Source organism: Adiantum capillus-veneris, chromosome 4 (assembly GCF_014529385.1).
Source record: "Adiantum capillus-veneris isolate H3 chromosome 4, ASM1452938v2, whole genome shotgun sequence".
NCBI lineage: Eukaryota > Viridiplantae > Streptophyta > Polypodiopsida > Polypodiales > Pteridaceae > Adiantum > Adiantum capillus-veneris.
This window is the reverse complement of record NC_140934.1, coordinates 142,995,069-143,021,321: the sequence shown is the minus strand read 5'-3', so window position 1 is coordinate 143,021,321 and position 26,253 is coordinate 142,995,069. Positions and strand designations below refer to the sequence as shown.

At 42.9% G+C, this 26,253-nt stretch overlaps 1 protein-coding gene across 1 annotated transcript; it reads left to right on the top strand.

Annotated features, from left to right (window-relative positions):
* The first annotated feature begins 2,308 nt into the window (after nucleotides 1-2,308).
* On the top strand, nucleotides 2,309-22,168 carry LOC147460085 (DDT domain-containing protein). Its single transcript, XM_086511223.1, has 11 exons — nucleotides 2,309-2,673; nucleotides 3,031-3,180; nucleotides 3,466-3,638; nucleotides 18,716-19,164; nucleotides 19,232-19,487; nucleotides 19,557-19,900; nucleotides 19,997-20,454; nucleotides 20,606-20,813; nucleotides 20,921-21,082; nucleotides 21,172-21,260; nucleotides 21,386-22,168. The coding sequence occupies exons 2-11, from the start codon at nucleotides 3,068-3,070 to the stop codon at nucleotides 21,525-21,527; spliced, it is 2,394 nt and encodes a 797-aa protein (XP_086367349.1). The 5' UTR covers nucleotides 2,309-2,673; nucleotides 3,031-3,067; the 3' UTR covers nucleotides 21,528-22,168.
* The last annotated feature ends 4,085 nt before the right edge of the window (nucleotides 22,169-26,253 follow it).

Below are 26,253 nucleotides of genomic sequence, written 5' to 3'. Positions count from 1 at the left end.
CTCATTTGGGCCCCTTTACTATTGGCCCTGTGTTGAGATAGATCTATAAGCACAGGTCTATATCCTAACCCTTGTTCCCGTTTATTCTTCCACATTAAATGATCAGTTTAATATGAGAAATTCATTTGGGTTGGTTAGATATTATATTTTATGACACTAGATATATTTTCAAGGTTCTTGTCATGGTTTTCAAGATCATAATGACCCAAAAATGACCTCAAATTTGGCAATCCCATGCCAAAAGTGTGGTAGAGTGGCTTTGGACCTGGGGAGGATAGTTTATAAGGATGGGAGTGTGTGGATAGGATTTGCTCAAAAGAGTGCCAAAGGAAGCGGGTTCGGCCTCAATATGTATGGAAAGTGAAGAGGGCTCTTTTTCATAATACTCACACATTTCATCTAATGTGGGTAGAAATGAAGCATACTCTCGCTCTCTCCCTCGCCATTTACATATTTTGTGAGGCACTATAAGCATGATACGACTCTTCTAAAAGAGTTCTTTTAGTTTTACTATTCTCTTATTACCTCTTTTATAATATCTATATATTGTGGCATCACCATGAAAGGCAAACCAAGGGGATGCAAATCTCTGTAAGTGGTTTTTGCTGTATAGTAAATAATGTATTGATTGTGTAGTTAGTTTCACCTATGGACCCTCCCCTTCTCTCCTGAAGGTCCTTACAACTCACGAAGCTAGTAGGTAAAGAGGATCCTCTCCTTCTCTCCTCTCGTATGTAAAGCTTGCGAAGCCGTTTGGCATGAAGGGTAGTTTGACTCTAGCATTGGTTTGATGAGCAATTGTCTTGTCAAATTGAGAAGATCCTAGATTTCTAAATACAACATGGTTAGTGAAGTCCTCATATATAGATTTAACACAAAGTGTTGGTTGTGATAGTGAACGACAATTCCTTTTAGCAGGGGGCAACCTCGACCCTCAACACATGTCAATTGTTCTTTACCTCTCATAATTAAATTACTTTGACTATATTGCACATGGTTTTATGGCTAATTCTATTATTTAAACTTTCTTACTCCCTAAACTATGATCACAAAATAATAGTTAATTATAAGGGATTAGACAACATAAGAGTGCATCAATTGAGGCCTATAATCAAAATGCTTGAAGAATACTCGTCTATATCACGAGCCTCGCTAATGTATGCAACACCCTGGAAAAGAAATCATAATGAAATAATGCAAGGTGCCAAATCTTGATGCATATAGCGACTAATCATATGTGATGCTTAGCTTCGATATCAATTGTTGCCTTTATATGATTGCCTTTATAGAGCACCCAAAGAGCATGCTTGAAGAGTTAATTAAGGCATAATACGTAAACTAATAAATCGTTACTTACGGAGTTACGAGAAGAGACTAGACAATGGCACAATTTAGAGATAATTACCAAGGAATTGAACAGAGTTTGCAATAGTGCTTTTGCCATTTTATAGGTGCACAAATAAGAGTCCAAGCTGCCTAAAATATCTCTTAGGAACGAGAAAGGTCACCATCATAGGGTGCCGTTATTGTTGAGTAAAACATTCTAATTTGGCACCTTGACTAAATTCATGAAAAATTGGCTCTTATCAAAATTGTTGCTCGTTAGGAATAACATCTCTCTAAGCACAACATTTCAAGTAATATGATGTAGATTGGAGATGAACGTGCCATTGCCAATCCAATATCAAGTTGGTGAAAGTGGCACACCATTCGTTTCTTCTATTGCAAGGGTCGTCATTATGGCCATAGCAAAGTTCCAAAAATGTGCTATTGCCATTTTTGTGAAGTTAATGGGTGCTTTTAGACCATAAAGCATACAATCACAATATATAGAGAGCCACAATGTTCATGAAGTACACAACACAAGGGGCTTCATTGTTGCAATAACAACATTCACAAGTACAAACCAAACAAGAGGGGATATCGAATACAAAGATTGCCATTAAACTTGGAAAATGCACTTGCAAACGTTTACTTGCCCGTGATAAACGAGCACGCAGATCAATGGCCCATGCATATGAGCATCATAAAACTGTATTTAGCTTTTCTTGTGAGACTACCAGCTCGTTGAAGCTACATGCAAGAGGTGTATGACAACGCCATGTGTCTTGTGGCCACAAAAAAAAGTTCTCTATCTTACTTAGTAGAGTAGATGAGATCTCATTATCTTACTATCATGCTCCTTGACTCCAAGCTCAAGCCTCACCTCTCTTCTTAAAACAGCCACGTCATTCCCATTATGATTTTGCTAAGGAACAGTTCACACCAGCAGGTAATTCAGGAGGGGAGGACGTGTTGAGAGTTTGACACAGGCCCGCTTCCCTCCTTTTCTACATCCCCTCCCTCCCTCCCTCCCTCGCTCTCCCTTCTCCTGCCTCTCCGATTGTCGGGTTGAGGGCGTCTTGAATTGTTACACAGGAAAGAAGGCTCGAGGATTCTGCTCGAAGCACGCTATAGCGTGCAATTCAGTAAAGAAGGGAAACGCAGTTATCTTGGCGATTGAAGGGTTTAAAGTTCGGCAGGGCCCTCGAAAAGGTTCTCACAACCCTCTCCGTACTCTCTGCTTCTCGTGGGAGGGTATAGAAGAGGAACACCTGAGCAAAACCTTCCCGCATTTCATTCTCTTAAACAAGTATTGCTGTCTCACAGCACCTTGATCGAACGGGCGCTCAGGTCTGCTTCATACAACTAAGTTGCAGCCTTCTTTCATTTCATGCATCAACCATTTTCCCGCTGAGCTGTGCATTACTGAGGCAAAGATAGGAAAGCACCGGTTCATGATCATCCACGCACAGTGCTAGTACATAGCAAGGCGTGCTTATTGTAGGTTTTGCACGATCCTCTTTTGGGCTTATATATGTGCACCTCATCAGACTCGGCACCCATTTTTTTGTTCTCATGTAAAGGTGCCAACATTTGTTGCTTGTTGTGATTTGAACTTGTGAGCCAGTCGCAGAAAGATACTATTTCTCTATGTCAGCTACAATCATGCAGGTTATTGGCAACTAACGAGGTTATTGGTAAGTGCAGGTGATAAAGCATCTTCAGGACAACTCCATTTGGCCCAATGCCTCTTTTGAAAAGGAAGGCTTATAACCTCAGCAGACCACCCAACAATTTGAAAGCGAAAGATCTTGTTTTTCAAGTGCGGTTTACAAAAGAAATCTTTACAGATTATGAGTATCCTGTGATCTTGTGAGAGTGCATAATGTATGTCTAGAGATGATGGTCATTGTGGTATTAATTGTGGAGATGGTACCATTAGTGTTGAGATTATTGACATTTTCATAGAGATTATTTTCATTGGTGAGTTGTTTGATTGCACTTTGTACATGTGCAGGCTTTTACATTTATATAATCTGGTGAGCATGAATGCATTTTTTGCAGAGGCTATTTCGTCTACTTTGTATAGGCCGCAATTAAGTTAGTTAATGTGTATTGTCTTACTTAACTTGTATTTAAAAGAGAGTATTTGAAGCATATCAATCTTTATAAACAACGAGTATGGACATGTAAGGTGACGGGCAAAAGCAACTTGACTTATGAGGAGGCCCTTGAGTCAGAATGCAAAGCTACAGAGAAGGTGCAGCAGTTTCCTAGAGAATTTATCGGACCTGTTCTTCAGCTCGTTCAGTTCAGTAAGTCTTTTTCTTTTCAAGCTTAGTGAAAGTCTGTTAGTACGTTGAATCACGATTATTGAAAAGAAATTAAGCTATAGACCCACAAACTTTTTTTGTTTAGTGCTTTATCTTATGCGCTTTTATCCAAATCGAAAATGTTGATGTTTTTGTTTCTGAAAAAGCCCATCAAGGTACAAAACCCATCTTTGCGGCAGTTTAGTGTTTCTTCATTTGCTTTAGCACAACCATATGATGTAGAATTCATCCCACTCATCATAGGTGCAAAAGATGATATATCTAGGACTCTTCGGACATGCTTGGTGAAGGACCTGCATGATTTTCATAGGATGGAGATGTAGACCTTGTCTATGTGGTCTCACACGGTGGTCCAAACCTACACAAGTTTGGTATGGCTTTCTGCAACTAGGGGCCTCAGGTGGTGGTCCAAACCTACACGAGTTTTGATATGGCTTTTTGCGATGGTGAAGAACGACACATGTATCATGTTGGTACCTAATGTACCTAACTACCTTGTTAAATTCTCCTCTTTGTGGAGCAACCATAGGATCTATGGGTGTGGTGATGATAGATCTACATGGAGAGAATGATATTTGGTACAGAGAATGATAGATATGTGTATAAGATAGAGAGAGTCAAAGAGATGGTGGTAGAGATGGACAAAAGAAAGAGAGTGGAGAAGACACAATGATAGGGTTCCAACCAACCTTCTCAAGGGCCCCCCACCCCATTACCGGAGTAGTATTTGCTTTCCATTGCATAAGTAGCATGTAAAACAAATGATACCTCATTGCAAAAATCGATCCGACTCAACAACGGGAGATTACTGCCACAGCAACTCTTTGGGGAAAAGTATCTCCGAGGACGATCTGATGATGCTGATGAATCCAACTCGATGTGGGCTGCGCATGGCCTCCAAAACCCAGATCTTGGGCTGATGTGCACACGCGATGTGAAAGGGATCCAGGGCTGATTGCTGGCTGCAGTAACACAGAGAATAGGTGCTCTCTTGTACTTTGATGATTGATTAATACAAAAAGAAATACCGAAAGGGGCGCCAGTCTTTGGGGCCAATATCTCTAGGCACGGAACTCCGCCGGGCCAGTGCAAATCTATTGTGATCTGTGAATTGTTTTGAAGTGGTTATTTGGTGCTGTCGCGGTTGATTCTTGACTTGGAGTGTCCAAGTTTGTTACAAATTGAAAGACGAAATGATTGCAACATTTCGGTCTCATAAATCTCTATAGACATGATTGCAATAAGGATTAGTTAATCGGGCATTCGTGAGGTCCGGAATGGATCTAGATGCGATATACTAAATACGTTGGCGATGGTCATGGTCTGAGATTTGGAATGAATTTGTGTGTGATTTGTCATGTGATGTCCTGTGATGTGATTGTTGTTTGGTGCAACTACAAGATGTGTCGTGTCTAGTGCGTCGGTACTGACAGTCAGTGTCTACTAAGACAGTTTATGGCCTCTGTCTGTTTTGCAAGCATAATCGAGGGCGATTACAATTCTTTCAAGAGGGGGGTATGTCACAAACTAGTGACATGGCAGTCCAATAAAGTTGTCCCAACTTATGGCCAAGGGACGAGGGCCCTTGGGGACACATAGCAAATAAACACAGTATGTTGCCCAGCTGTACGGACATCGTAAATCACGATGACTTGCTGATGTGGCAAGGCGTATGGATTTCCACGAATTTCGCTGATTGTACGGACGTTCGCTTTTTGCGCTGACAACAACATACGAACCTCCGCAAATTACGCTGGCAGCTTTTGGAGGTTCTTGCTTTTAATTTTAGAAGCTTTTGGGGGCTCTGCTTTTAGCAACCCTAAGTAATCTTTATAAGAAGTCTTAGGGGCTCACTTCTCAGAGCATTTGGACGCAGAGTCTGAGAGTGAGCACTCGAAGGGTCCCTTGTACTATTGCTCACAGATTAATATAAAAATAAATATCGAAAGGGACGCCTCTTTGCCCGGAACTACGTCGAGCTGTGTCGTCTCTTGTGAACTGTTTTGAAGTGAATTTCTACTGTGTCGCGGTAGAATCTTGACTTGGGGTGTCCAAGTTTGTTATAGACGGACACACGGAGTCAATGTTGCGACTAGTCTCAATACAATGGTAGCTTAGCCTCCCCACCATTGCATTTTATGTGAATGTTACTAAGCACCTATTATTTCTACGGACACATGGAGTCAATGTGTGTCACGGAGAGGTGACCATGTGCCAATGGAAAAGAACGGACTGAACAACTTTAATGTAATGTGCAGGGGAAGTGAATGATGGTGTATGCTTAAGAGGAGTGCGAGTGGGTGCTCAAGGTTCCTATTACTTAAGGGAAGGGAGAGTCTTCTTTAATGAGAGATTGTGCAATGCCCAAAAGAGAAAAGTGGATATGTGAGAGAAAGTGCTGAGAGTGGTAGAGAGAGAGTCTGGTACAACGGTTCTAAATGTTGTGATGCTTGATGTCGACGACGATGATGATGTCGTCGATGAGACGACAATGACTAGGACGATGTCGAGGCCAATGGCTGAAATCTGAAAATGCTATTGATGCTTGAGGCTGAAAAGTGAGTTTGCTATGGATGGCGATGGAATGTTGCAAGTGCGGCCAGGCTACTGGGCTGAACTGCTGTCGTCGTCGGCGATTGAAACCGGCCCGTAGGGCAGTAGACTTTAGCTTTCACCCGAATCTTTACTCTTTTAAACTTTACGACACAAAGGAACTTCACAAAGAAGCCTGTGAGTGGAATTCTACACTTCAAACAAACCATGGCTTGGCAGCTAGAATGCTCCCAAGTAGACATCGACACCCTATTGGTCCCAAAGATTGGTGCCCTTGCGGTATTTCTTTATTTTTATTACACTTGAGAAAAACCTGTTAACTTCTACAAGCTGTCCCACTTCTATCGGGCTGAAATTCTCTACCCTAACCCGATTTCAGCAGCACAACCATAGTATAGTCTCCATGGAAAAAATCCCAAGTGATCAGTGACTTTCCATGCATTTTGGAGCTATAACCAGTCAATACACAGTAAAGGGCGGTACCGAATCTACAACCTGTTAATTACACACAAAGTACTGATGGAAAAGAGAGAGACTCAACACTTGAGTTCAACGGCTAGAATGTCGTGCGCAATGATGACTGACACCCTGTTGGCTCCAAAAACTGGCGCCCCTTGCGGTATTTCTTTATTTGATTGAGATGGGAAATCCCCAAGCAACTTTACAAGCTGTCCAAACCTATCTAGGGATGTAATTTCAGAATTTGGCCCAATTTCGACAACATAACTGTTGTATAACCTGTATAGACCAAAAGTACAAGTCCGGGGTGACTTCCCATGCAATTCTGGAGCTTTTGTGGGTTGGCGAGAAAACGTAGAGCGTTGTTTTTCATTGTTATAGCCTCTAAAAAGTACCCAAACACCTGTACAACCACACTCTAGCTTCTGTGAAGTTTTGGTGCACTTTAGGAGCAAAACCCTAAACCTGTAATTTTACACAGCAGGCTGTATTTCTCTGTTTTGGGTTGTTTCGGATGGACCTAACGCATCAACACGCTCCCCAAGACCTCCCGCACGCAATGGGTCAATTGCCTTGTGATTTGGAGGAGTTTTCATGCGAGAAAACGCTCCAAATTTGCGTTCCTTCGGGATGGGGCTGTGCGTACGTGGGGCATTAGCAATTAGCTAATCGGGTTCTTGTTCAGAAGGCTCTTGCCTTAGCAAACACGCATAAAACCCACAGTATTGGACATGATCATCTGAATAGCCCAACTAGTGGGGCATTATGATACGTGCAAATGGGGGAGAGAAATGCACGAGAGCATATCATGGCGCTACATGAGACAAAGGAGAAGGCAAGCTTTCCATTAAAGCTGTAAACCTGCACCCACTACTCAGACACACTCTGTAAGTTCACTACCTTGCAAAATCAGCCTCAACTTTCAAATTGGGCGCCCCCTCTTGTTGATGGAAGTGGAAAATCCACCTGGAGCCGCCATGTGTCTAGTTTGCCCCTTTTGAGTTAATACTCTAGTTCCCACTAACTTATAAAGTTATAAGTGACTTGTCGAGTGGCCCAAATTCCGTCTGGCGCACACAAGCTTCCATACTCATAAGAATTCAGTGCTAATTGGCCCGACCAGTCCCAGATTGACCGACCTGGACTCTCGATGTGAGAAACCCATTTGGCCGCAACGGTTTCACACTGGTCATGCAATGACCACTTGCACCTTTTCAAAGGTTCCGAGGAAAACAAGTAAAAATAAAATAAATAAAAATATGTAGTACATATTTAGAGAAGGCAACAAGAAAAATACACCTCTTCGTGATAGGAGCACTTCATAAAACTTGGCGAGAAATTACAACAGCGTGAAAATCTTTGTTTTTGGTCTTCAATTTGCACCAAAACACTTGTTCGGTGATTCCCTCGCTTCCTTGAAGCTCTTGGGACTTGCAAGCATCAAAATTGGCTAAAACCTAAACCTGCAAAAATTATAGCAACTATAATTCTCTGTTTTGCGCTCCGATTCGCGTGTCGATCACTCTTGTGGGTAGCCATCCAACTCTCACACCTGGAGGGTCACTTGCCCTTTGAATTAGACGACATTCCTTGCGGGAAATCTCTCGAAATTGTCATGTACAAGCATCCAAGGCTTTCCCGAAGCATTACCTTGTAGTTTAGGTGCGAAACCCTAAACCTGCAAAAAAACACAGCAGGATGTAATTTTCTGTTTTGCATCATTTTAGCAGAGCAAACATGTCTACGCGTGTGTCAAAAGATCCCGCACACAATGGGAGAGTTCCCTTGTAAATCGGACGAGTTTTCATACGAGAAAACTCTTTTCGCATTCTTTCGCGATGGAACTGTGCGTACCTGAAGGGGATTAGCAATTAGCTAATCTGGCTCCTGTACAGAAGGCTCTTGCCTTGGCAAACGTGCATAAACCCCCCAGAACTGTACATGGTCGTTTGAGAAGCCCAACTAGAGGGGCATTCCATATGTGCAAAGGGAGAGAGAGATGCGCGAGAGCAAATCATCGCGCTACATAGAGCAAGGGAGAAGGCAAGCTTTTCATTTAAGCTGTTAGCACATGCACCTACTACTCACACACACACACACACACACACACACACACACATTGTGTAGCACACTTATGAAGTCCAAAAATGAGCCCCCACTAAAAAATGGGCGCCCCCTCTTGGATGAGGCTTTTGGAAAGTGTGTGTTAGCCTGCATGCAGCTCCCCTACTGCCAAGTGTCCATTTGGCTCCCTTTGGTTTAATTTCCTAGTACCCACCAACTTAAAGTCTTGTCCAGGGGCCTAAATGACTTTGAATTGAGCCTACCCAACCTTTTACTGCTCGGATTTCAATGCCGACTGGCCCGACCATCTTGTGGCGACCTGCTCTTCCTGACCGCGGCTGAAACTCTCGGCCAACAGTCGTTTCACAGTCGCCATGCGATGTCTGGGCATTTGTGATTTTAACAAGAGGGTCTCAAAAATTAAATTAAAATCAAAGGATAGAAACCAACAAATATATATAGTGGTTGTCACAATCTTGTGACAGCGACGACGATTGAAAACTGAATAACGCTAACTGATCTGCTAGCTGAAAACTGAACCGTTGTCTTGGTCGGGATGGGAATGGCGACCGCGACGAGGGAAGGCTATCTGCTGTGGCATTGCGGCGGGGAAAACGCTGGAGCTGCTGAAAACATTGATCCAACTGATGCAAAATGCTGGGTACTATTGAGAAAACGCTAGGAGATCTGCTTGGTGCTACTTGTGCCACTTCTCTCTTGCATCTTCTGCCTTTCTTTAGCGCCCAAGGGCCTCCTTATATAGGTGCATTCAACTGGGTCGAACAAGCTGCCAAAATGCCCCACGATTGGGAATTGAAAAGTCACTTTATAATAAAATGCGTGCAAGAGGTGGTTCATGTGCTGTTTGGGCAAAGATGTAAGGTGCAGCGGAATGAATGTTGAACTTTGCTCAAGATGAGTGCTCCGAATTGTGCTCAATGTTCCTTTTTCTTAGGGAAGGGAGAGCCTTCCGTGCTTTTATGAGAGAGTGCAACTGATCACAAACAAAGTGGCGAACACTGTGAATGAAGGTGCTGAGACTGAGAGATAGAGAGAAGAGAATACGACACCAGAAAGTTGTCAAACCCTCCTCCGAAGGCCCCACTCTCTATGGCGAGAGCGGTCTACTTATGATTGCACAAATCTCTATAATGCTTGGACTTGCCGACAATGTCGACGACGACGAGACGGGCTGAAATCTGAAAATGCTAATGGCTGAATTCTGCAAATCTTTATCTGCTGAATTCTGACTCTATGTCGGTGACAATGTCGATGACGACGATGCGACGACGACGTGCTGAAAACGCAGATGCTGAAATCTGCATTTTCCGGGCTAAAACTGCAAATTGTGTTGGATCTGACCGTGCGGCGAGGATTTGCTGCGGGAAGGTGAGATCTGCGAGGTTCGGGACTTCTACTGCGAGATCTGACTTCTGAAAACTGAAAACGTTGGTGCTACTGTGGATTCCGTCGCAAAGGAATTGCAAAAGGCTAGGTCGCGTGTTGCTCCAAAACCGCTAGGGCTGAATTCTGCTAACGCTAGGGCTGATCTGCTGTTGTGGGGGAATCTGCTAACGCTAGGGCTGATCTGCTGTCTCTTGTCGCCGTGAATGTGCAAATGCAAAAGTGCTAGGCCTTCTGTAATGTTGAAAACGCTAGAGTTGTCGCGTGGGTTGGTCTTGCTGAGAAGTTACCTATTGAGCAAGGTGCTCCTGCGGCCTCTTCTGCCAGAAAGTGCTAGCGCTAGGTTGCTTATATATTATCTTAGCAAAATTGCCCTACCTAGTTTCCAACAAAAGTCACTTAAAAATAATAAGTGAAAAATGTCAAAAATAGGGAAAAATAGGCTACTGATGGGATCTGATTGGAATCTGATGGTCATGCTGTGTGCAACCAGAGGATATGCTTCCAATCTAAGTGTCTAAACATGCACGGTCTGCAAATAGACTCACAAAAGTGCCAGATCACTTCCTATTCTAGAGTGACTTGACTGAACTGAACCCTGGTCATGCTGTAGCTTGTCCACGAACACATAGGGTTGGATGTGTCACGTGACATCCCCTCCTTTTCAAAGTGAGGTACTGGTACCGAACTGTATGGCGTCGAGGGAGATCGCCAATAACATCTGGAATCCTGGAAAGGACTCTTCGCTGGCCCACTCTGATGCCTGGGTCATGCAATACTTGAACTTCATAAAGGTCTCCAACGCTTGCTTCTTTGGGACGCGCCGAACGCGACACAAAGTCTTCTGTGGCTCCTTCAGTGCTTCAACTTCGTCGATAGTCATGCTTCTTCCTTCTTCAAGAATCTCCGAGGATGAAAAATTCCTAAAACCACTTCCAACACAAAACCATGAACATACCTATTCCATGTAAAGTGACTGGAAAAAATCTATTCCTTTGAACAAAGTGTGCATCCATTGCAGATGAACAAAGTGACGGAGTTTCAAACCGTTCATCAAACACATGCAAACAATGAGATCGATTCGAATCTTAACTTTCGGATCTAAAGCAATGAACTTTGGCAATTCACAACGGAAATGCCCATGCTTGGTGCTCATACTTGCTTGTGCTCTTTCTACGACTGTGTCGTGCCAAGGAAGAGACATGGAATGTGACTTCCTTGAATGCATATTTTTCAGCTTTTCATGAATAATCCGCATATATCCGTGCTCATTCGTGAGTGAAACGTGCTCAATGTACAATATGTCATGCCTAGAAAAAGGGATCACATAAAGACGCTGACTAAAATACAGGAAACGGTCACGAATGAAACACTCAAACAAGCCGGCCCACTCTGATGCCTGGGTCATGCAATACTTGAACTTCATAAAGGTCTCCAACGCTTGCTTCTTTGGGCCGCGCCGAACGCGACACAAAGTCTTCTGTGGCTCCTTCAGTGCTTCAACTTCGTTGATAGTCATGCTTCTTCCTTCTTGAAGAATCTCCGAGGATGAAAATTCCTGAAACCACTTCCAACACAAAAACATGAACATACCTATTCCATGTAAAGTCACTGGAAAAAATCTATTCTTTTGAACAAACTGTGCATGCATCGCAGATGAACAAAGTGACGGAGTGCCAAACCGTTCATCAAACACATGCAAACAATGAGATCGAATCTTGACTTTCGGATCTAAAGCAATCAACTGTGGCAATTCACAACGGAAATGCCCATGCTTGGTGCTCATACTTGCTTGTGCTCTTTCTACGACTGTGTCGTGCCAAGGAAGAGACATGGAACGTAACTTCCTTGAATGCATAAGAGACATGGAACGTAACTTCCTTGAATGCATACTTTTCAGCTTTTCATGAATAATCCGCATATATCTGTGCTCATTCATGAGTGAAACGTGCTCAACGTACAATATGTCATGCGTAGAAAAAGGGATCACATAAAGACGCTGACTAAAATACAGGAAACGGTCACGAAAAAAACACTCGAACAAGCTGGCCCACTCTGATGCTTGGGTCATGCGATACTTGAACTTCATAAAGGTCTCCAACGCTTACTTCTTTGGGCCGCGTCGAAAGCGACACAGTCTTCTGTGGCTCCTTCAATGCTTCAACTTCATCGATAGTCATGCTTCTTCCTCCTTCAAGAATCTCTGAGGATGAAAATTCCTGAAACCACTTCCAACATAAAAACATGAACATACCTATTCCATGTAAAGTGATTGGAAAAAATCTATTCCTTTGAACAAACTGTGCATGCATTGCAGATGAACAAAGTGATGGAGTGCCAAACCGTTCATCAAACACATGCAAACAATGAGATCGAATCTTGACTTTCGGGTCTAAAGCAATCAACTATGGCAATCACAACGGAAATGCCCATGCTTGGTGCTCATACTTGCTTGTGCTCTTTCTATGATTGTGTCGTGCCAAGGAAGAGACATGGAACGTGACTTCCTTGAATGCATACTTTTCAGCTTTTCATGAATAATCCGCATACATCCGTGCTCATTCATGAGTGAAACGTGCTCAACGTACAATATGTCATGCCTAGAAAAAGTGATCACATAAAGACGTTGACTAAAATACAGGAAACGGTCACGAATGAAACACTCGAACAATGCGTGCTGACGAATCATTCGAACACATAGTACTTCCTGTAAGGGTTCTTTGGACCTAGGCTCGAGAGCCAAGATCGGTTCGTCGTGTTTGATCGAATCTGCCTGGGGGGTTGCTGTGGATCTCGACTCGAAAGCCAAGATCGATTCTTTGTGATCGATCGAATCTGCAACGCGGTTAGCTTCGCTAGAAAAAGTATCAACTAACACATCATCCTTGTGAACAATCACATCATCTTTATCTTGCAAATCATCATGCTTGTGAGAAATCACATCTTGATCATGCAAACCATCATGCTCGTGAGAAATCACATCTTGATTATTATGCAAATCATCATGCTTGTCATTCAAATCATCATGCGAATCCTATGTATCATGCTTTGGAGAAGACGAGATTGAGAGTGTCTCCTTTTCCCGAATCTCTTGCATCTGTGTCTGCACTTGAGAAAAGAGTCGCAACAACTCTTGCATGTGTTGCGCTTGCTCATGCTCACGCTCTATGGCTGCCTTTCTTTCTGCTTCTTTTTCTACTTTTCTTTGTGCGTGTATGCGATCCATTTCTGCTTTTCTTTCTTTGCATTCACGATTAAATTCTGTCATTCTTTCTGCTTGACTTGCTTCGGGTTCTAACTTCCTTTCCATAAACATCTGGTCCAAAGCCTCCATAGGAGTTAGTGCAATCCTTGACGTAGATGGGGAAGGGGGAGGGTCAGAAAAACCTCCTGGTGGGGAAAATTCTTCTTTGTATCTCTCATGCTCATCACCTCCAAGCGAAGTATCCATTCCGCTTCAAGTGATGACCATCCACTGAAGTCGTGGGTTCTTGTGGTCTTGGGTTCTTAAGTTCTCGAGGAACTTGGGTTCTTGGGGGTCTTGGTTCTTGGGGTTCTTGAGGATCTTGAGGTTCTTGTGGTTCTTCTTTCGCTTGCAATCTGTGTTAGAGAAGGATCTTCTCTTCACCCGAGTTCTGCTCTTTTCTGCGGGCACACCCCTTAGCGGCCTTGCGCTCACACCAAGGTTGCTTTTTTCCACCTCACGTCGATTGGCCGGCCGCTAAGTGCACGGTCCGCTCTTAATGAGTGAAAAGAGGCACAAAGGGAGGCTGGACAAGACCTTCTTTCTTGGGTCTCCTGTCACTCTTCAAAAGCACGATTAGGAATCGACATGCCCAAGTGAGCTTGGGTTCGTGCGATCGCAACAAGCAAAAAAAATTCTGTGGTTCTTGTGGTTCTTTCCTTGAGTGATACAGAACACTGCCAAAGTTTTGATACCAATGTAAGGTGCAATGGAATGAATGTTGAACTTTTCTCAAGATGAGTGCTCCGAACTGTGCTCAAGGTTCCTTTTTCTTAGGGAAGGGAGAGCCTTCCGTGCTTTTATAAGAGAGTGCAAGTGATCACAAACAAAGTGGCGAACACTGTGAATGAAGGTGCTGAGAGTGAGAGATAGAGAGAGAAGAGAATACGACACCAGAAAGTTGTCAAACCCTCCTCCGAAGGCCCCACTCTCTATGGCGAGAGCGGTCTACTTATGATTGCACAAATCTCTATAATGCTTGGACTTGCCGACAATGTCGACGACGACGAGACGGGCTGAAATCTGAAAATGCTAATGGCTGAATTCTGCAAATCTTTATCTGCTGAATTTTGACTCTGTGTCGGTGACGATGTCGATGAAGACGATGCGACTACGACGCGCTGAAAATGCAGATGCTGAAATCTGCGTTTTTCGGGCTGAAACTGCAAACTGCGTTGGATCTGACTGTGCGACGAGGATCTGCTGCGGGAAGGTGAGATCTGCGAGGTTCGGGACTTCTACTGCGGGATCTGACTGCTGAAAACTGAAAATGTTGGTGCTACTGTGGATTCTGTCGCGAAGGAATTGCAAATGCTGTCGTGCAGCTCCGTTGCCATGTAGAGAAAAAGAGTAGAGAAATGCAAGCTAAGCTTCTTTTAAGCCTACACATTTAATGGTCAGTGATCAGGGCTTGTTAATAGGCCAAGTTTAATGATTAATGTATGCCAGATGCGGCTTAAAAGGGCCAACTGATGCCTTAATGATGTCAAAAAGGACTATGCTTGAAGTGAGCACAGATGGGAGTTTATGATCTAGAACTGTAGTGCTTGATGTACTCTACCGGCTTGTCTTTACGGCTCGTCGATTGGAGCTACGGTGAAGAAGTTATGGCAGTTTAAAGTTCAAGTCGATTGCAGATCCGTACCGGATTGGGCAATTGCAAATGAGGTGACAGAAATGGAATGAATGCACGGGCCTGAAGTGCTCAATTTGTGGAGCACGTGTGTCTTTTCAGATCAATGATCGGATTTACGGCTGCCAAGTTATTGGCTATTAAAGATTTTCCGGGGGCTAGTTCCGCACCAGCCCGGTCCACTCGGTTGGAGTGCCATCTCGGAGTTTTTGTCTTTCGTTCGGGTTTTGGAATGCAATCATTGCGGGGAAAGGCCAACACTGTTGTGGCTTGCTGGAGAAAAATGACTTGCTAGGCGATGCTTGGCCGATGTGTATGCTAAATGTGATGATGTTTTACGAAAGCACAAAAAGTGCTTGAAGAGCTTCGTTTCTCTTGGAATGCATTGACTGCGGGATATATCCAATAAGGCAGGGCTGATATGTATGCCAAATGTGGTGCCCTACAAGGGCATAAAGCCCGCCGCCCAAAAGGCTTAAGGCCACCCAACTAAATAAAAGCAAGGCCGCCCACTTAAGGCATGGCCGTCCAAAGGTCACCCAAAAGATTTTAATGAGAGTGGGAAAGGAAAAATAAGGAGGTGAGGTGGCATGGCGTGACGGCCAGTGGTGAGGGGCGCAACAGAGGAAGACGAGACTCGCGCTGAGCCAGGCTTAGCTCGCGTGAGCTCGTGCGTGAAGGGAGAAGCATCAGCAGTCCATGGCGAAGGTTTTCGGCAGAGTTTTTGCCGCGTTTGGCTCTCCTCCCCAGCCACGGGTGCCACGTCATCAAGTTCCTTCCCACCTAGCAACGACGGCGCCGTCGTTGCTTAGGGGGAAGTGAGGGCTATTATTAGATGGCATGAGGGGGAGATTATTACATGCGAAAAACGAGGGCAAGGGGAGGAAGAACGTAAGCAAAGGCACAAAGCGAAGAAGAGAAGAGCAGGCAAGAGGGTTACGAGGGGGGAAGGCTCGGGAAAAACAAAGCTCCCTCTCTCTCGCTCTCATGCTCGGCAAGAAAAAGCTCTCTCTGTGTCTCTCCCCCTCTCATCCTCGACTAACAAAGGAGGAAGGGAGAAGAAGGGTTTTGGAGGGAGCTCGACAAGACAAAGGAAGCAGGAGGAGCTTGCACAAGGGCGTTCTCTCTCTCTCTCTCTCTCTCTCTCTCTCTCTCTCGCTTGAACAAAGGGCTCGTTCTTTCTCTCGGCCATAAGCAGGAAGGAGGTAGGAAGGGAGCTCACTCAAGAGGGGACTTGGACGACCAAGAAAAAGAGCAAGCAAGGTTCTCGGCATAAATCGTTTCGTTCTCTAACCAAGGTATTGCGGGAGGATATAGCAAGGGCACATGAAGCAAGCAAGGAAATTTGTGTGACCAAGGATACTCGAAAAGAGGTAATCAAGGTATACAGAGCTTGAAGGCAATAAAAATCAAGTCGATTAGAGAAGAAACTTGAAGCTCGTAAGCGGTAATTAAGGCAGAGTAAAGCATATAAAGTAGGGAGCATGAAAATTGAAGCAGCGAATAGAATTGAAACTTGCAGATGCCAAGTGCAGTTGAAGCAGATAAAATGAAAAGAGAGAATTATCATCAACTTCATCGGTCTGAAGCTTAATTAATCGTTTTATTGAGCTCGGTGTCGTTAACGGCCCGGTTAATCTGTGAAGGGAGCTTAAACTCCTATTTACCAATTGATCCAAGTGTCGGTGCTGTTAACAGCCCGCCTTGGCTATCGATTACATTGTATTCAGAGATTGAATTGATTAATTGATGATTACGGTGATTGCCAGAGCTGTTAGTGTCTCTTGTTTTCTCTCTTTAACACCTCCCACAGCCAGAGGCCCGACGCCTGCCCGACTCACGTAGCGAACACATATCCCCCGACAACGCTAGGTCGCCTGTTGCTCCAAAAACACTAGGGCTGAATTTTGCTAACGCTAGGGCTGATCTGCTGTTGTGGGGGAATCTGCTAACGCTAGGGCTGATCTGTTGTCTATTGTTGCCGTGAATCTGCAAATGCAAAAACACTGGCTGATCTGATGCAAAAACGCTAGGCCGTCTGCAATGCTGAAAATGCTAGAGTTGTCACGTGGGTTGGTCTTGCTGAGAAGTTGCCTGTTTAGCAAGGTGCTCCTGCTGTCTCTTCTGCGAGAAAGTGCTAGCGCTAGGTTGCTTATATTTTATCTTAGCAAAATTGCCCTACCTAGTTTCCAACAAAAGTCACTTAAAAATACTAAGTGAAAAATGTCAAAAATAGGGAAAATAGGTCTATGCACTGTAGAAATGCTACTGATGGGATCTTACTGGAATCTGATGGTCATGCTGTGCGCAACCAGAGGATATGCATCTAAATTAAGTGTCTGGACATGCACGGTCTGCGAACAGACTCACAAAAGTGCCAGATCACTTCGTATTCTAGGCTGACTTGACTGAATTGAACCCTGGTCATGCTGTAGCTTGTCCACGGACACATAGGATTGGATGTGTCACGCGACACAAAAAGGGTATGTGCGGTGAAAATGCTTATGCTTGATGCAGGGTACTGATGCTTGTCATGTGACACATCCAACCCTATGTGTCCGTGGACAAGCTACACCATAACAGGGTTTCCGTCAGTCCAGTTAGTCTAGATTAGAAGTGATCTGGCACTTTTTGTGAGTCTATTCGTAGACCGTGCATGCCCAGTCACTTAGTATAGATGCATATCCTCTGGTTGCACACAGCATGATCATCAGTATTCCCATCAGAATCCATCAGATTCCATCAGGGGAATTTTCCAGTGCATTTAGCCTATTTTACCTATTTTTGACATTTTTACTTATTAATTTAAGTGACTTTCCAACAAAAGTAGGTAGGGCAATTTGGGTAAGAAAATATATAAGCAAAACCAAAGTTAGCACTAAAGGGCAGATGAGCAAGGAGAACAGCAGGCCATTGGCGACAGGTTAGATCTACATCCTTTTTTGGGGTTCAACATCTAGACATGTTAGAATGGATGCCAATGATTTTGGAGGCACAGCACAGGGGTTTTACTGTCTTCTGGCTTCTGTGAGCTGCTACAGGAGGTTTCTACAGTGGATACTTTGTATCAGTCAGGTAGCTAGCACTGGGCTTTGTGGTTTTGCTTCATCGCGTGGGGCAGACAGAGCTTTCAGCTTTGTAGGATTTTTACAGCCAGAAAATCTTCTTTACCACTTGCTGATTATAGTATCTTATCTCTTGATGTATCTTTAATCTTATGGTTTGTATAGGTATTTTTCCTCTTGATCTCATTGTATATCTTTCACGGGATTTCCCATATTTCTTGCATATGGACCTATGGTCGAATTTTATGTGATGCAAAGGGCCACAAGCCCTATTTTTTACTCAAAAACACAATCACGCACGTGTACGTGCACACACAGGCACGCATGCATGCACGCACGATGCTTTTTTGGCGATATAAGGATCCTCTTATGTGGACTGTATCTGAAATCTGGTTGAGGACGGACTGTTAGTGATGCTTATGATGTGAGCCTGGTTACATTTATTAGTTGTCACATTAAGTGGAGACAGGGCAAGTTATCAGTTGTTTCTTTAGCCAGACTCTTTTGCGTGCATATGTACCTGGTAATGTGCACATTAATGGGAGTTCAATAAGTTAAGTAGTCACTGTGCTATTTGTAGCTTTGAGATTTTACTTGCTGCATTGCCCAACATCTAACAGGTTGAAATACTGGACAGGTATGCTGCGACTTGAGGACCTTGTCAGTGCAATATTAAAGGCCTTCAAGGACCAATTTGTGCCTGGGGAGGAGGTGCTATGTATAAAGGGAAACACTACTATGCCATGTAAGGTCTTACAGGTGATTGATGGGGAAGCTCCTGAAGCTGGCTGCAGTTATGAGGTCAAATTGATTGACAATGACAGGAATGTAGATGGGAGCTCTATTGAATCCACCAGTAGCTTAGTCCGGAAGAAGCTTCCGTTTACAAGAGCGCTTGTTAAGTCCTTTATCAGGGAATCTGTCAAGGATAACGCATCCAGGAATTCCCAGACGCCTTTGGTGGTTCTTGACAAACTTTGTGAAAAGTTTGGCATAACAACCACGCCACCAGAAGAGCTCAAAAAGTTTTTCCTTAAACAGGAGCAAGTTGAGGAGGAACTGAAGGAAGAGATTGCACAACCATTGGTAAGGTTTTATGCAACACACAGAGTTGTCGATGGTGGTTGATAGTCTCTAACTATTTTTGCTTCAGATCGCTCTTATGGAACTTGAAACCCACTCGAAAAAGAGGCCAAAGAAAGTGGAGGGAGAGCCTGAGGGTTCAAAGGGCAAGAGACAAAAGAAAGCTGTTGATAGAGAGGATGAAAGTAAGGCAAGCAAGAAACAAAAGGCATTGGACACAGAAACTGATAGTCAAGCAAACAAGAAACAAAAGAGGATAGATGCAGGGCAAGTAGGAGAGGGGGAGGTTGCACCTTCTAAGGAGGATAAGAGCAAGGGGAAGGCAGGTAAGTTGTGGTTAAGTTAGGGAACAAGGGACACCCGCGGTGCTGTTTCTAATCGCCTTTTTTGTGCAGAATCTGTTGTAAAAGTTGTACCCATCAAGTATCCTATTGAGGATACACTTGTACAGCCGTCTTCCTCCGAACCACCACTTACAGAAAGGCCAGCTTGGTCTTCAGATTTTGTTCTGCCAATGCACTGCACAGGGTCTCTGTTGATGGTATGGAATTTCTGCTCCTTGTTTGGGAAAGTGATTCGGCTGTCGCCATTCTCTTTAGAGGAGTTCGAGAAGGCTTTGGAGTGCTCAGATGCAGATCCTATACTGTTGCGGGAGGCCCACCATGCTTTCATAAAATTAATTCTTGAGGACTTGTCAGTACTTGAGTCATTTCAGGGTAGAAGGAAGAGGAAAGTCAAAGTAAGCTTTTACATTCTGTACCACTGTGAAGGATTTCTAGTTTTGTTTAAACCGTGTCACAAAGTTGATCAAGTATTTCTTCTCCATGATAAATAGGTCACTATCCAGTCCTGGAAAGACGATCTTGCAGATATTCTGGAACTGGGTGGTTTTGAGAAACTTGCTGTGCATTCATCTACCATTAGGAAAGGAGATTATATGCAGTTGGAGCCATCAGCAAAACTAGATATACTTTGCAACTTAGTTGAGTGCGCTCTTAATTCTACTGCTGTTAGAGAGCAATTGGACGTGTATATTGAGGAAAAGCAGGCAATTGCTTCCCAAAAAAGGAAGGAGGAGTTGGAGGAGTCGAAGAAGGACAAGGAGGCACAAGAAATGTTGAAGCAAGCCCAACTTGCTGGTACTGATTCTACTGATACTGCCAAGAACCAGAAGGAAGAGGTGGAGGCCAGGGAGGACGGGAGCAGTAGTTCTGGTGCGGATTCAGACAACGAAGGGAATAACTCAGAGAAGCTGTACTCCAATGGCCTACCCAATGGAACTCATGAAAATGGGTAACTTCTGTGCAGCTAGTTTCTTTGTTATCGAATATTTTTGTACTCAAGTTATCTACTCATATCCATTTCTCTAATTTTGTGTAGCTAGTTTCTCTTTTATCTGATTTCTTTGTTCAATACGTCTTAACTAGTCAATACTCTGTGCCAGTGATGGTGAAGATGCTACTTCAGTATCAGCGCGTTCAAGGCAGTTGGCCCTCAAGCGGAAGGCTGAATTGAAACAAGTGGAGGATCTTGAGAAGGAAAAGAAAAGGATGGAGGAGCATAAGAAGCTGCAGGAAATTCGAAAGGTCAAGTTTGAAGCAGTGAAAGAGCGCAAATTGCAGGAGAAAAAGATGATCGAAATGCAAAAAAGAGTAAGTATGCTACGAGTACATAAGGAATCACGGCAGAAACGCGCACATAAAGGATTTGTATGTAGGAGTTGAGGAGAATTAACGTACTGTTACCTTCTGATTTACAGCAAGAGCATCTTGAACGGGAGATTGAGAAGAGAGTTATAAGAACACATCCTTTAGGAAAAGATAGGGATCATAATAGGTATTGGTTTTTCCCAAGAGAAGGCAGAATTTTTGTAGAAGATAAAGATATGTCAAATTGGGGATATTACAGCGCAAAAGAAGAGGTTTGTCACGACTATCATTGCTTTATCTTGATAACCTTGGAATTTATTTAAGTTCATCCCAGTAAACGTGAATCGATGGTTTCTTTCAGCTGGAGGCACTATATGGGTCCTTGAACCCTAAGGGCATAAGGGAGCGAGGTTTGCAAAGGCAACTAGAAAAACATTACAACAAGATAAGGTTAGTTTTGTGGTTTTTCTTGCTTTTCCTTTACATACTTCTTTGTTTGCAAGTGTTCTTGGGCGCATTTCGAAAGATATGCATGATACTATTTTGATTGAAGGTATCTTTTCACATTGAAACAGTGATGCGTTGCAAAAGCGGACCAAAGAAATTACCCAACGTATTGCTTTAGAGGATTCCTTTGTCCGCAGGTCGTCTAGGAGTAAAGCTGGCCCCCAGCAAACACTCGAGGTTACTTACAGAAATAAGTACAGGACTTCTTGAGTAATGGATTATGCTAACAGTTTTGTTCAAGAGGATTTTTTTTGGCTTTGGAAGTTCACTTTTCCGGGGTTCAAAGCCAAGATAAGAAGAGCGTAGGTTAATTTTTACACAGGTTTTGGAGGCCGAGGCAACAATCTAAAGTTGTTGGATTGCCCTTGCTTTACAGTCCCCTGTTTTTTGATCTCCATTGCATATTGGAGAATTGGAAGATACAGCTAGCTGTGTAAGATGCAGAAATCTCTCTCCCTCCACTGTACAAACATTTTCCATGCAAGGACTATGCCACATTCTTTATGTAATAGCAAGGAATGTATACTGCAATATGGGGAATATACCATACGAATGTGCCATTTAAGGTACACTGGTGCAACACATTTTGCATATAGGCGACTGGCGAAGATCCATTTTTGACAAGCGATCAAACCAGAGTTTGAGAGATGCAAGGCTTCTCCTATTGAGCAATATGCCTGCAGAGCAGTGTGGTATCTAGCAAATCCTGTGCATGAGTAGTGAGCCCCTTTCTTGTGCTGTCGATTTGAAGTGGATAAACTAGTCTCTTCAACATGCAGCTCTGTACAGTCTGCTATCTACGTTTAAGTTTGTGATTTCTAACTGAACTCCCTTGATTTCATCTTCAAAAATATCCGCCGACTTTACTTTGTCATATCTGAGCTGTGCGAAGGTTTATGGTGTGAGTCGCCATCAAGTTTTAGAATATCCGACATTCGCAGATGTATGTCGATATGAAAGCAGAAAAGGAAGCAGTGGCATCGAAGTATGAAGGTTAATTTTGCTTTAATGTCGTACTTTGCCTATCGTACTTTGCCCACCGCCTTTTAGGTACAAGCTCAGAAACCTTTAGAACCATCGTGAATTGCTACTCTGGGTTAAGAACCTAGGGAGTCTCAAGATAACATGCCATATTCTAGATTAACTTTTATGCAGAATTCTTAGCTATGAAGGAGACTCGTTGCACAACTTATGAGAGGTTTAACTTTTATAATTAGTAGAGGGAGATGAGCATTTTATTTGACTTGCTGGTATATGTTGATGTTGAATGTAACATTTTAGTAAGAATCTGTAGGAAACATGATGGGCCTGAAGATCTGTACTCGTTCTTATATGACGTTCATTTTGTACAAGCCCCCCGTCTTGGTGTGGAGAGCTTGTCTGCCTGGTGTTCTTTGCTTTGGGCCTTTAAAATCTGTAATTAGTGTTCTTGTATTTTACGGATCAAATTTTGTGCCGGGCGGCAAATGTCATTGTTTGCACCTCAACTGATGGAGTTTTTGTCAAATTACTGGTCCACTTGATACATGTTTTCAAGCATATGCCATTTGCAAAGAAGCTAGACTGATGTGCCATGCCCAGCAAGCTTGCTTCTGCTTTTACTCAGAAAGTCCTCTGAAGTGTTTTGTGCTCGTTAGCGGCATTGGTGTGTAAATTTATTCATTGATCTGTTATTCAATTTGAATTGAGGTGAGATTACAAGTTATGACTTACATGGTCTTCCTATGTATAATGCTATTGGCCGCTTTTCCAACGAGTTTGCTGTGGAATGTCTTTGCAACTTTAGTTGGCAAATGGATAATGAAATGTACGTAGTGTACATAAGAGTTGTACGCATTTTGATAGTAGTTGTGTGCACATTTTATCGAGGACTTGGATCCTTGATTGTTGTGTCATTATTCTTCAGTTGCTCTAGAACAGGTTGGAAAATATTAATAGAGTGCAATGTGGTCGAGCATTTGTATCACCTAAAAAGTTTGACTATTGCAGTCACCAACTATATGTGGAAACTTGTGTGCTGAGCCATTAAAAATATGATAATATAATGAGAGGTGCAAGTATATGGGTTTACATGCAGTTGAAGCTAAACCATTGATTTCTTGATGCTTTTGGAGAACGTTCTACATTTTCTGCCATTTTTCCTATGAAAAGCTTATTCTAGGAAAATAGCTTTAGTATGTTCGCAAAATGCCTTTTTATTTTTGGTTGAAATGGGTCATAAATGCAACATCACTCGAAATTGCACGAGTGCCAAGCTAGGGTGTACTTGCTTGAGCCACATATTAGCACTTGCCATTTTCATGTAGGAGTTTTCTTCTCTATGGTGTTGCTGTGGACTCTTGCCCTTATGCTGCCTTTTTTTTTTTTTTGGCTGTATTGAGGGTTGATATAGGGGTTCTCTTATCCAACTAGTATGCGTGATTGTCTAGAGAGCATGGTGCCATGGAACGAAAAGATTGTGGCATTTTGAGGGACAAAGTAAGAGGCTTTTGCAAGGCAAGGTGGCGCTGTATCTAATCAATTGGATTTGTGAGAATGGGAGAGGGAAGAGGTCACTTGGGGTTTTGGATTGTTCTTGGGGTCTTATACGGCCTTCCTTTTCTTGGATGAGAGAATAGTGTATATTGTGTGTTTTCTGGTTTGTTTGGTATACTAGTCTCTAATCTCCTCCTTGACTTTTTTTGTGTGGTGTGTGAATGAATGTTTGGTGTATAAGCATTGAGGAGAGAACCCTTGCTTGGATTGAGAAAAGGTCATGCATTTAAGCGCGTGCATGGTGGGAATCCAATTCTAGCAAGATAGAGATTTCAAGTAAATTGCATATGGGAATAGTCTTTAAGAATAACTGCTATTTTGTTGTGGCCAAGTGCATATAGACTACATATATTGCAATATAAGAAAAAAATATATTTTTCCACAATATATGAAAACTAAGCTTCATACTTAAAAGCCAAGGGAAATGGTCCAAGTTAAAGGGATGGAGCCCACATAAAGCCTTGAATTCCCCACCAAGTAGCTTTGATCAACCGTATGCTGTACTGCAATACTAGGTGGCCAATGCCTTTTATAGAAGAAATAATGCTAGTTTGGAGCTTAAGGTTGCCAACTTGTGTTGCTTATATTATGTAGTGACCCTCACAATTGCTGCTCAATGAAGCCTTCCAAATAGTAATAAACAATACATAGAGAATAAAGTTGCCAAAAGCAACATTTGATATTGGACTTGTTGAAAGTTGATTGACCTTTTCTTTGGATCTCATTTATACACTTTAAAACTCCCTTAATTGTGCGCACACAAACACAAGACATTTTTCCTCCTTTAGTACACGGTAGCGCAATAAGAGAGACTTATCTAGCTCATAAGCTCACATAACGAATAGATCAATCAACACTTTTGACCAAAACCTTAAACCTTAAAGTGAAGCTTCTAGTATGTTATTACCTTCAAGATAATTCACACTGGCAAGTGGGAGCCTCCAAGTGTAATCAAGGAGATAGAAAGAGTCAATACACCTCTCTATGAATGTATCAACATCCACAAGTCAAATATATCACCTATCTCATAGTTTTGCCCTAGGCCTCATAGACTAGGACTGTAGAGTGATCGGTTGCTCTAGGGTGTACACTTAGGGCATATGTTTTCTAGTTCTTGTTCTTGCTATGAGGTATGCCCAAGCAAAAGCATTAGGGATTTGAGGTTGTAAGACTCAAAGATGTTGAGGGAATGCCTACTAGGGATGAGGGCTTTAGGCTCACCAGTTGGAGGCCACAAACGTATAGTAAGAAGGGCAGTCAATTGGTTAGATGGGGATGCTGGACGAAAGCTACAAGCACACAGGCTTTTGCCAGTCAGGTTGAGCAGGGACCAGCCCACATACTACAATGCAATTTGGCCAAAGTTTTGGAGTCCACCCACATGCCTTCCCCAAAAATAGCCTCTTCATAGGTTTTGAGCCTTGGCACACACACCTTATTTTGGCTTGTAGTAGAACAGGGAGTTAAGCTGGGTTTTGCAGACGTGCAGAAAGCACCTAAAAGGGCGATTACCCACTAAATCGAGACCTAAAGAGCTCATGTGGAAACTCTTGACAAGGGGCTTGCAGTGGGGCAATCAATTACTGAAAATGGCACACAATGAACTAGTAATTATGGATAGAGGCACATCCATTTGGGGTACATATTCCATCAATCAAAAGTATTGAGAAGGATAAGGAGTCGATAAGTTAAAACTATGGCATGCAATGTATAGAGAATTCAACTTGCATGCAAATACAAACAGAGATCAACTTGCATGCGATGCAAAGAGAATTTGATTTGGCAATCTCTCTCTCTCTCTCACACACACACACACACACACACACACACACACACACACACACACACATATATATATATATATATATATATATATATATATATATATATATATATATATATATATATAGAGAGAGAGAGAGAGAGAGAGAGAGTACTTGATGTGATCTAGCTTTGGAAGCATGCAAATGCAACTACAATCTGATGCTAGATTAACAGAAATACTAGCTTTAAGCTTTGATACCACATGTTTAGGGGATTATTATGGGGGATAGATTAAGCTTGCATTAATGGCTTAATCATAGAGTATGCCAATGATGATTAGAGAGACACAATAGCAAGGCAACTTGAACACAAACTAGGATTGATTGGATTTAGCCCATTATCTAGGCTTAGGAGGTGAGGTCCTGCTTACATCATAGATGATGTATCTATGATGTCAGCATCTACTAAATGTAGCAAAGGGATCTCAAGTCCAAGTGCATTGGTATCTATCATAGCTTAGCTAGTGATCATTGTTGAAACGTGTACATAGTTGAATACGCACTATCCATGAAACATTTTGATACACAAGTCCGTGGCCAATTGATGTACCCACGCATCTGATGTAGGAACATCTGCA

Coding starts and splice junctions, on each gene's coding strand:
- LOC147460085 (XM_086511223.1), top strand. CDS start 3,068: ATGCCTCTTTTGAAAAGGAAGGCTTATAACCTCAGCAGACCACCCAAC. Junction 3,181..3,465: donor GAAATCTTTACAGATTATGA/GTATCCTGTGAT, acceptor TGTATTTAAAAG/AGAGTATTTGAAGCATATCA. Junction 19,488..19,556: donor TAAGAGCAAGGGGAAGGCAG/GTAAGTTGTGGT, acceptor TTTTTTGTGCAG/AATCTGTTGTAAAAGTTGTA.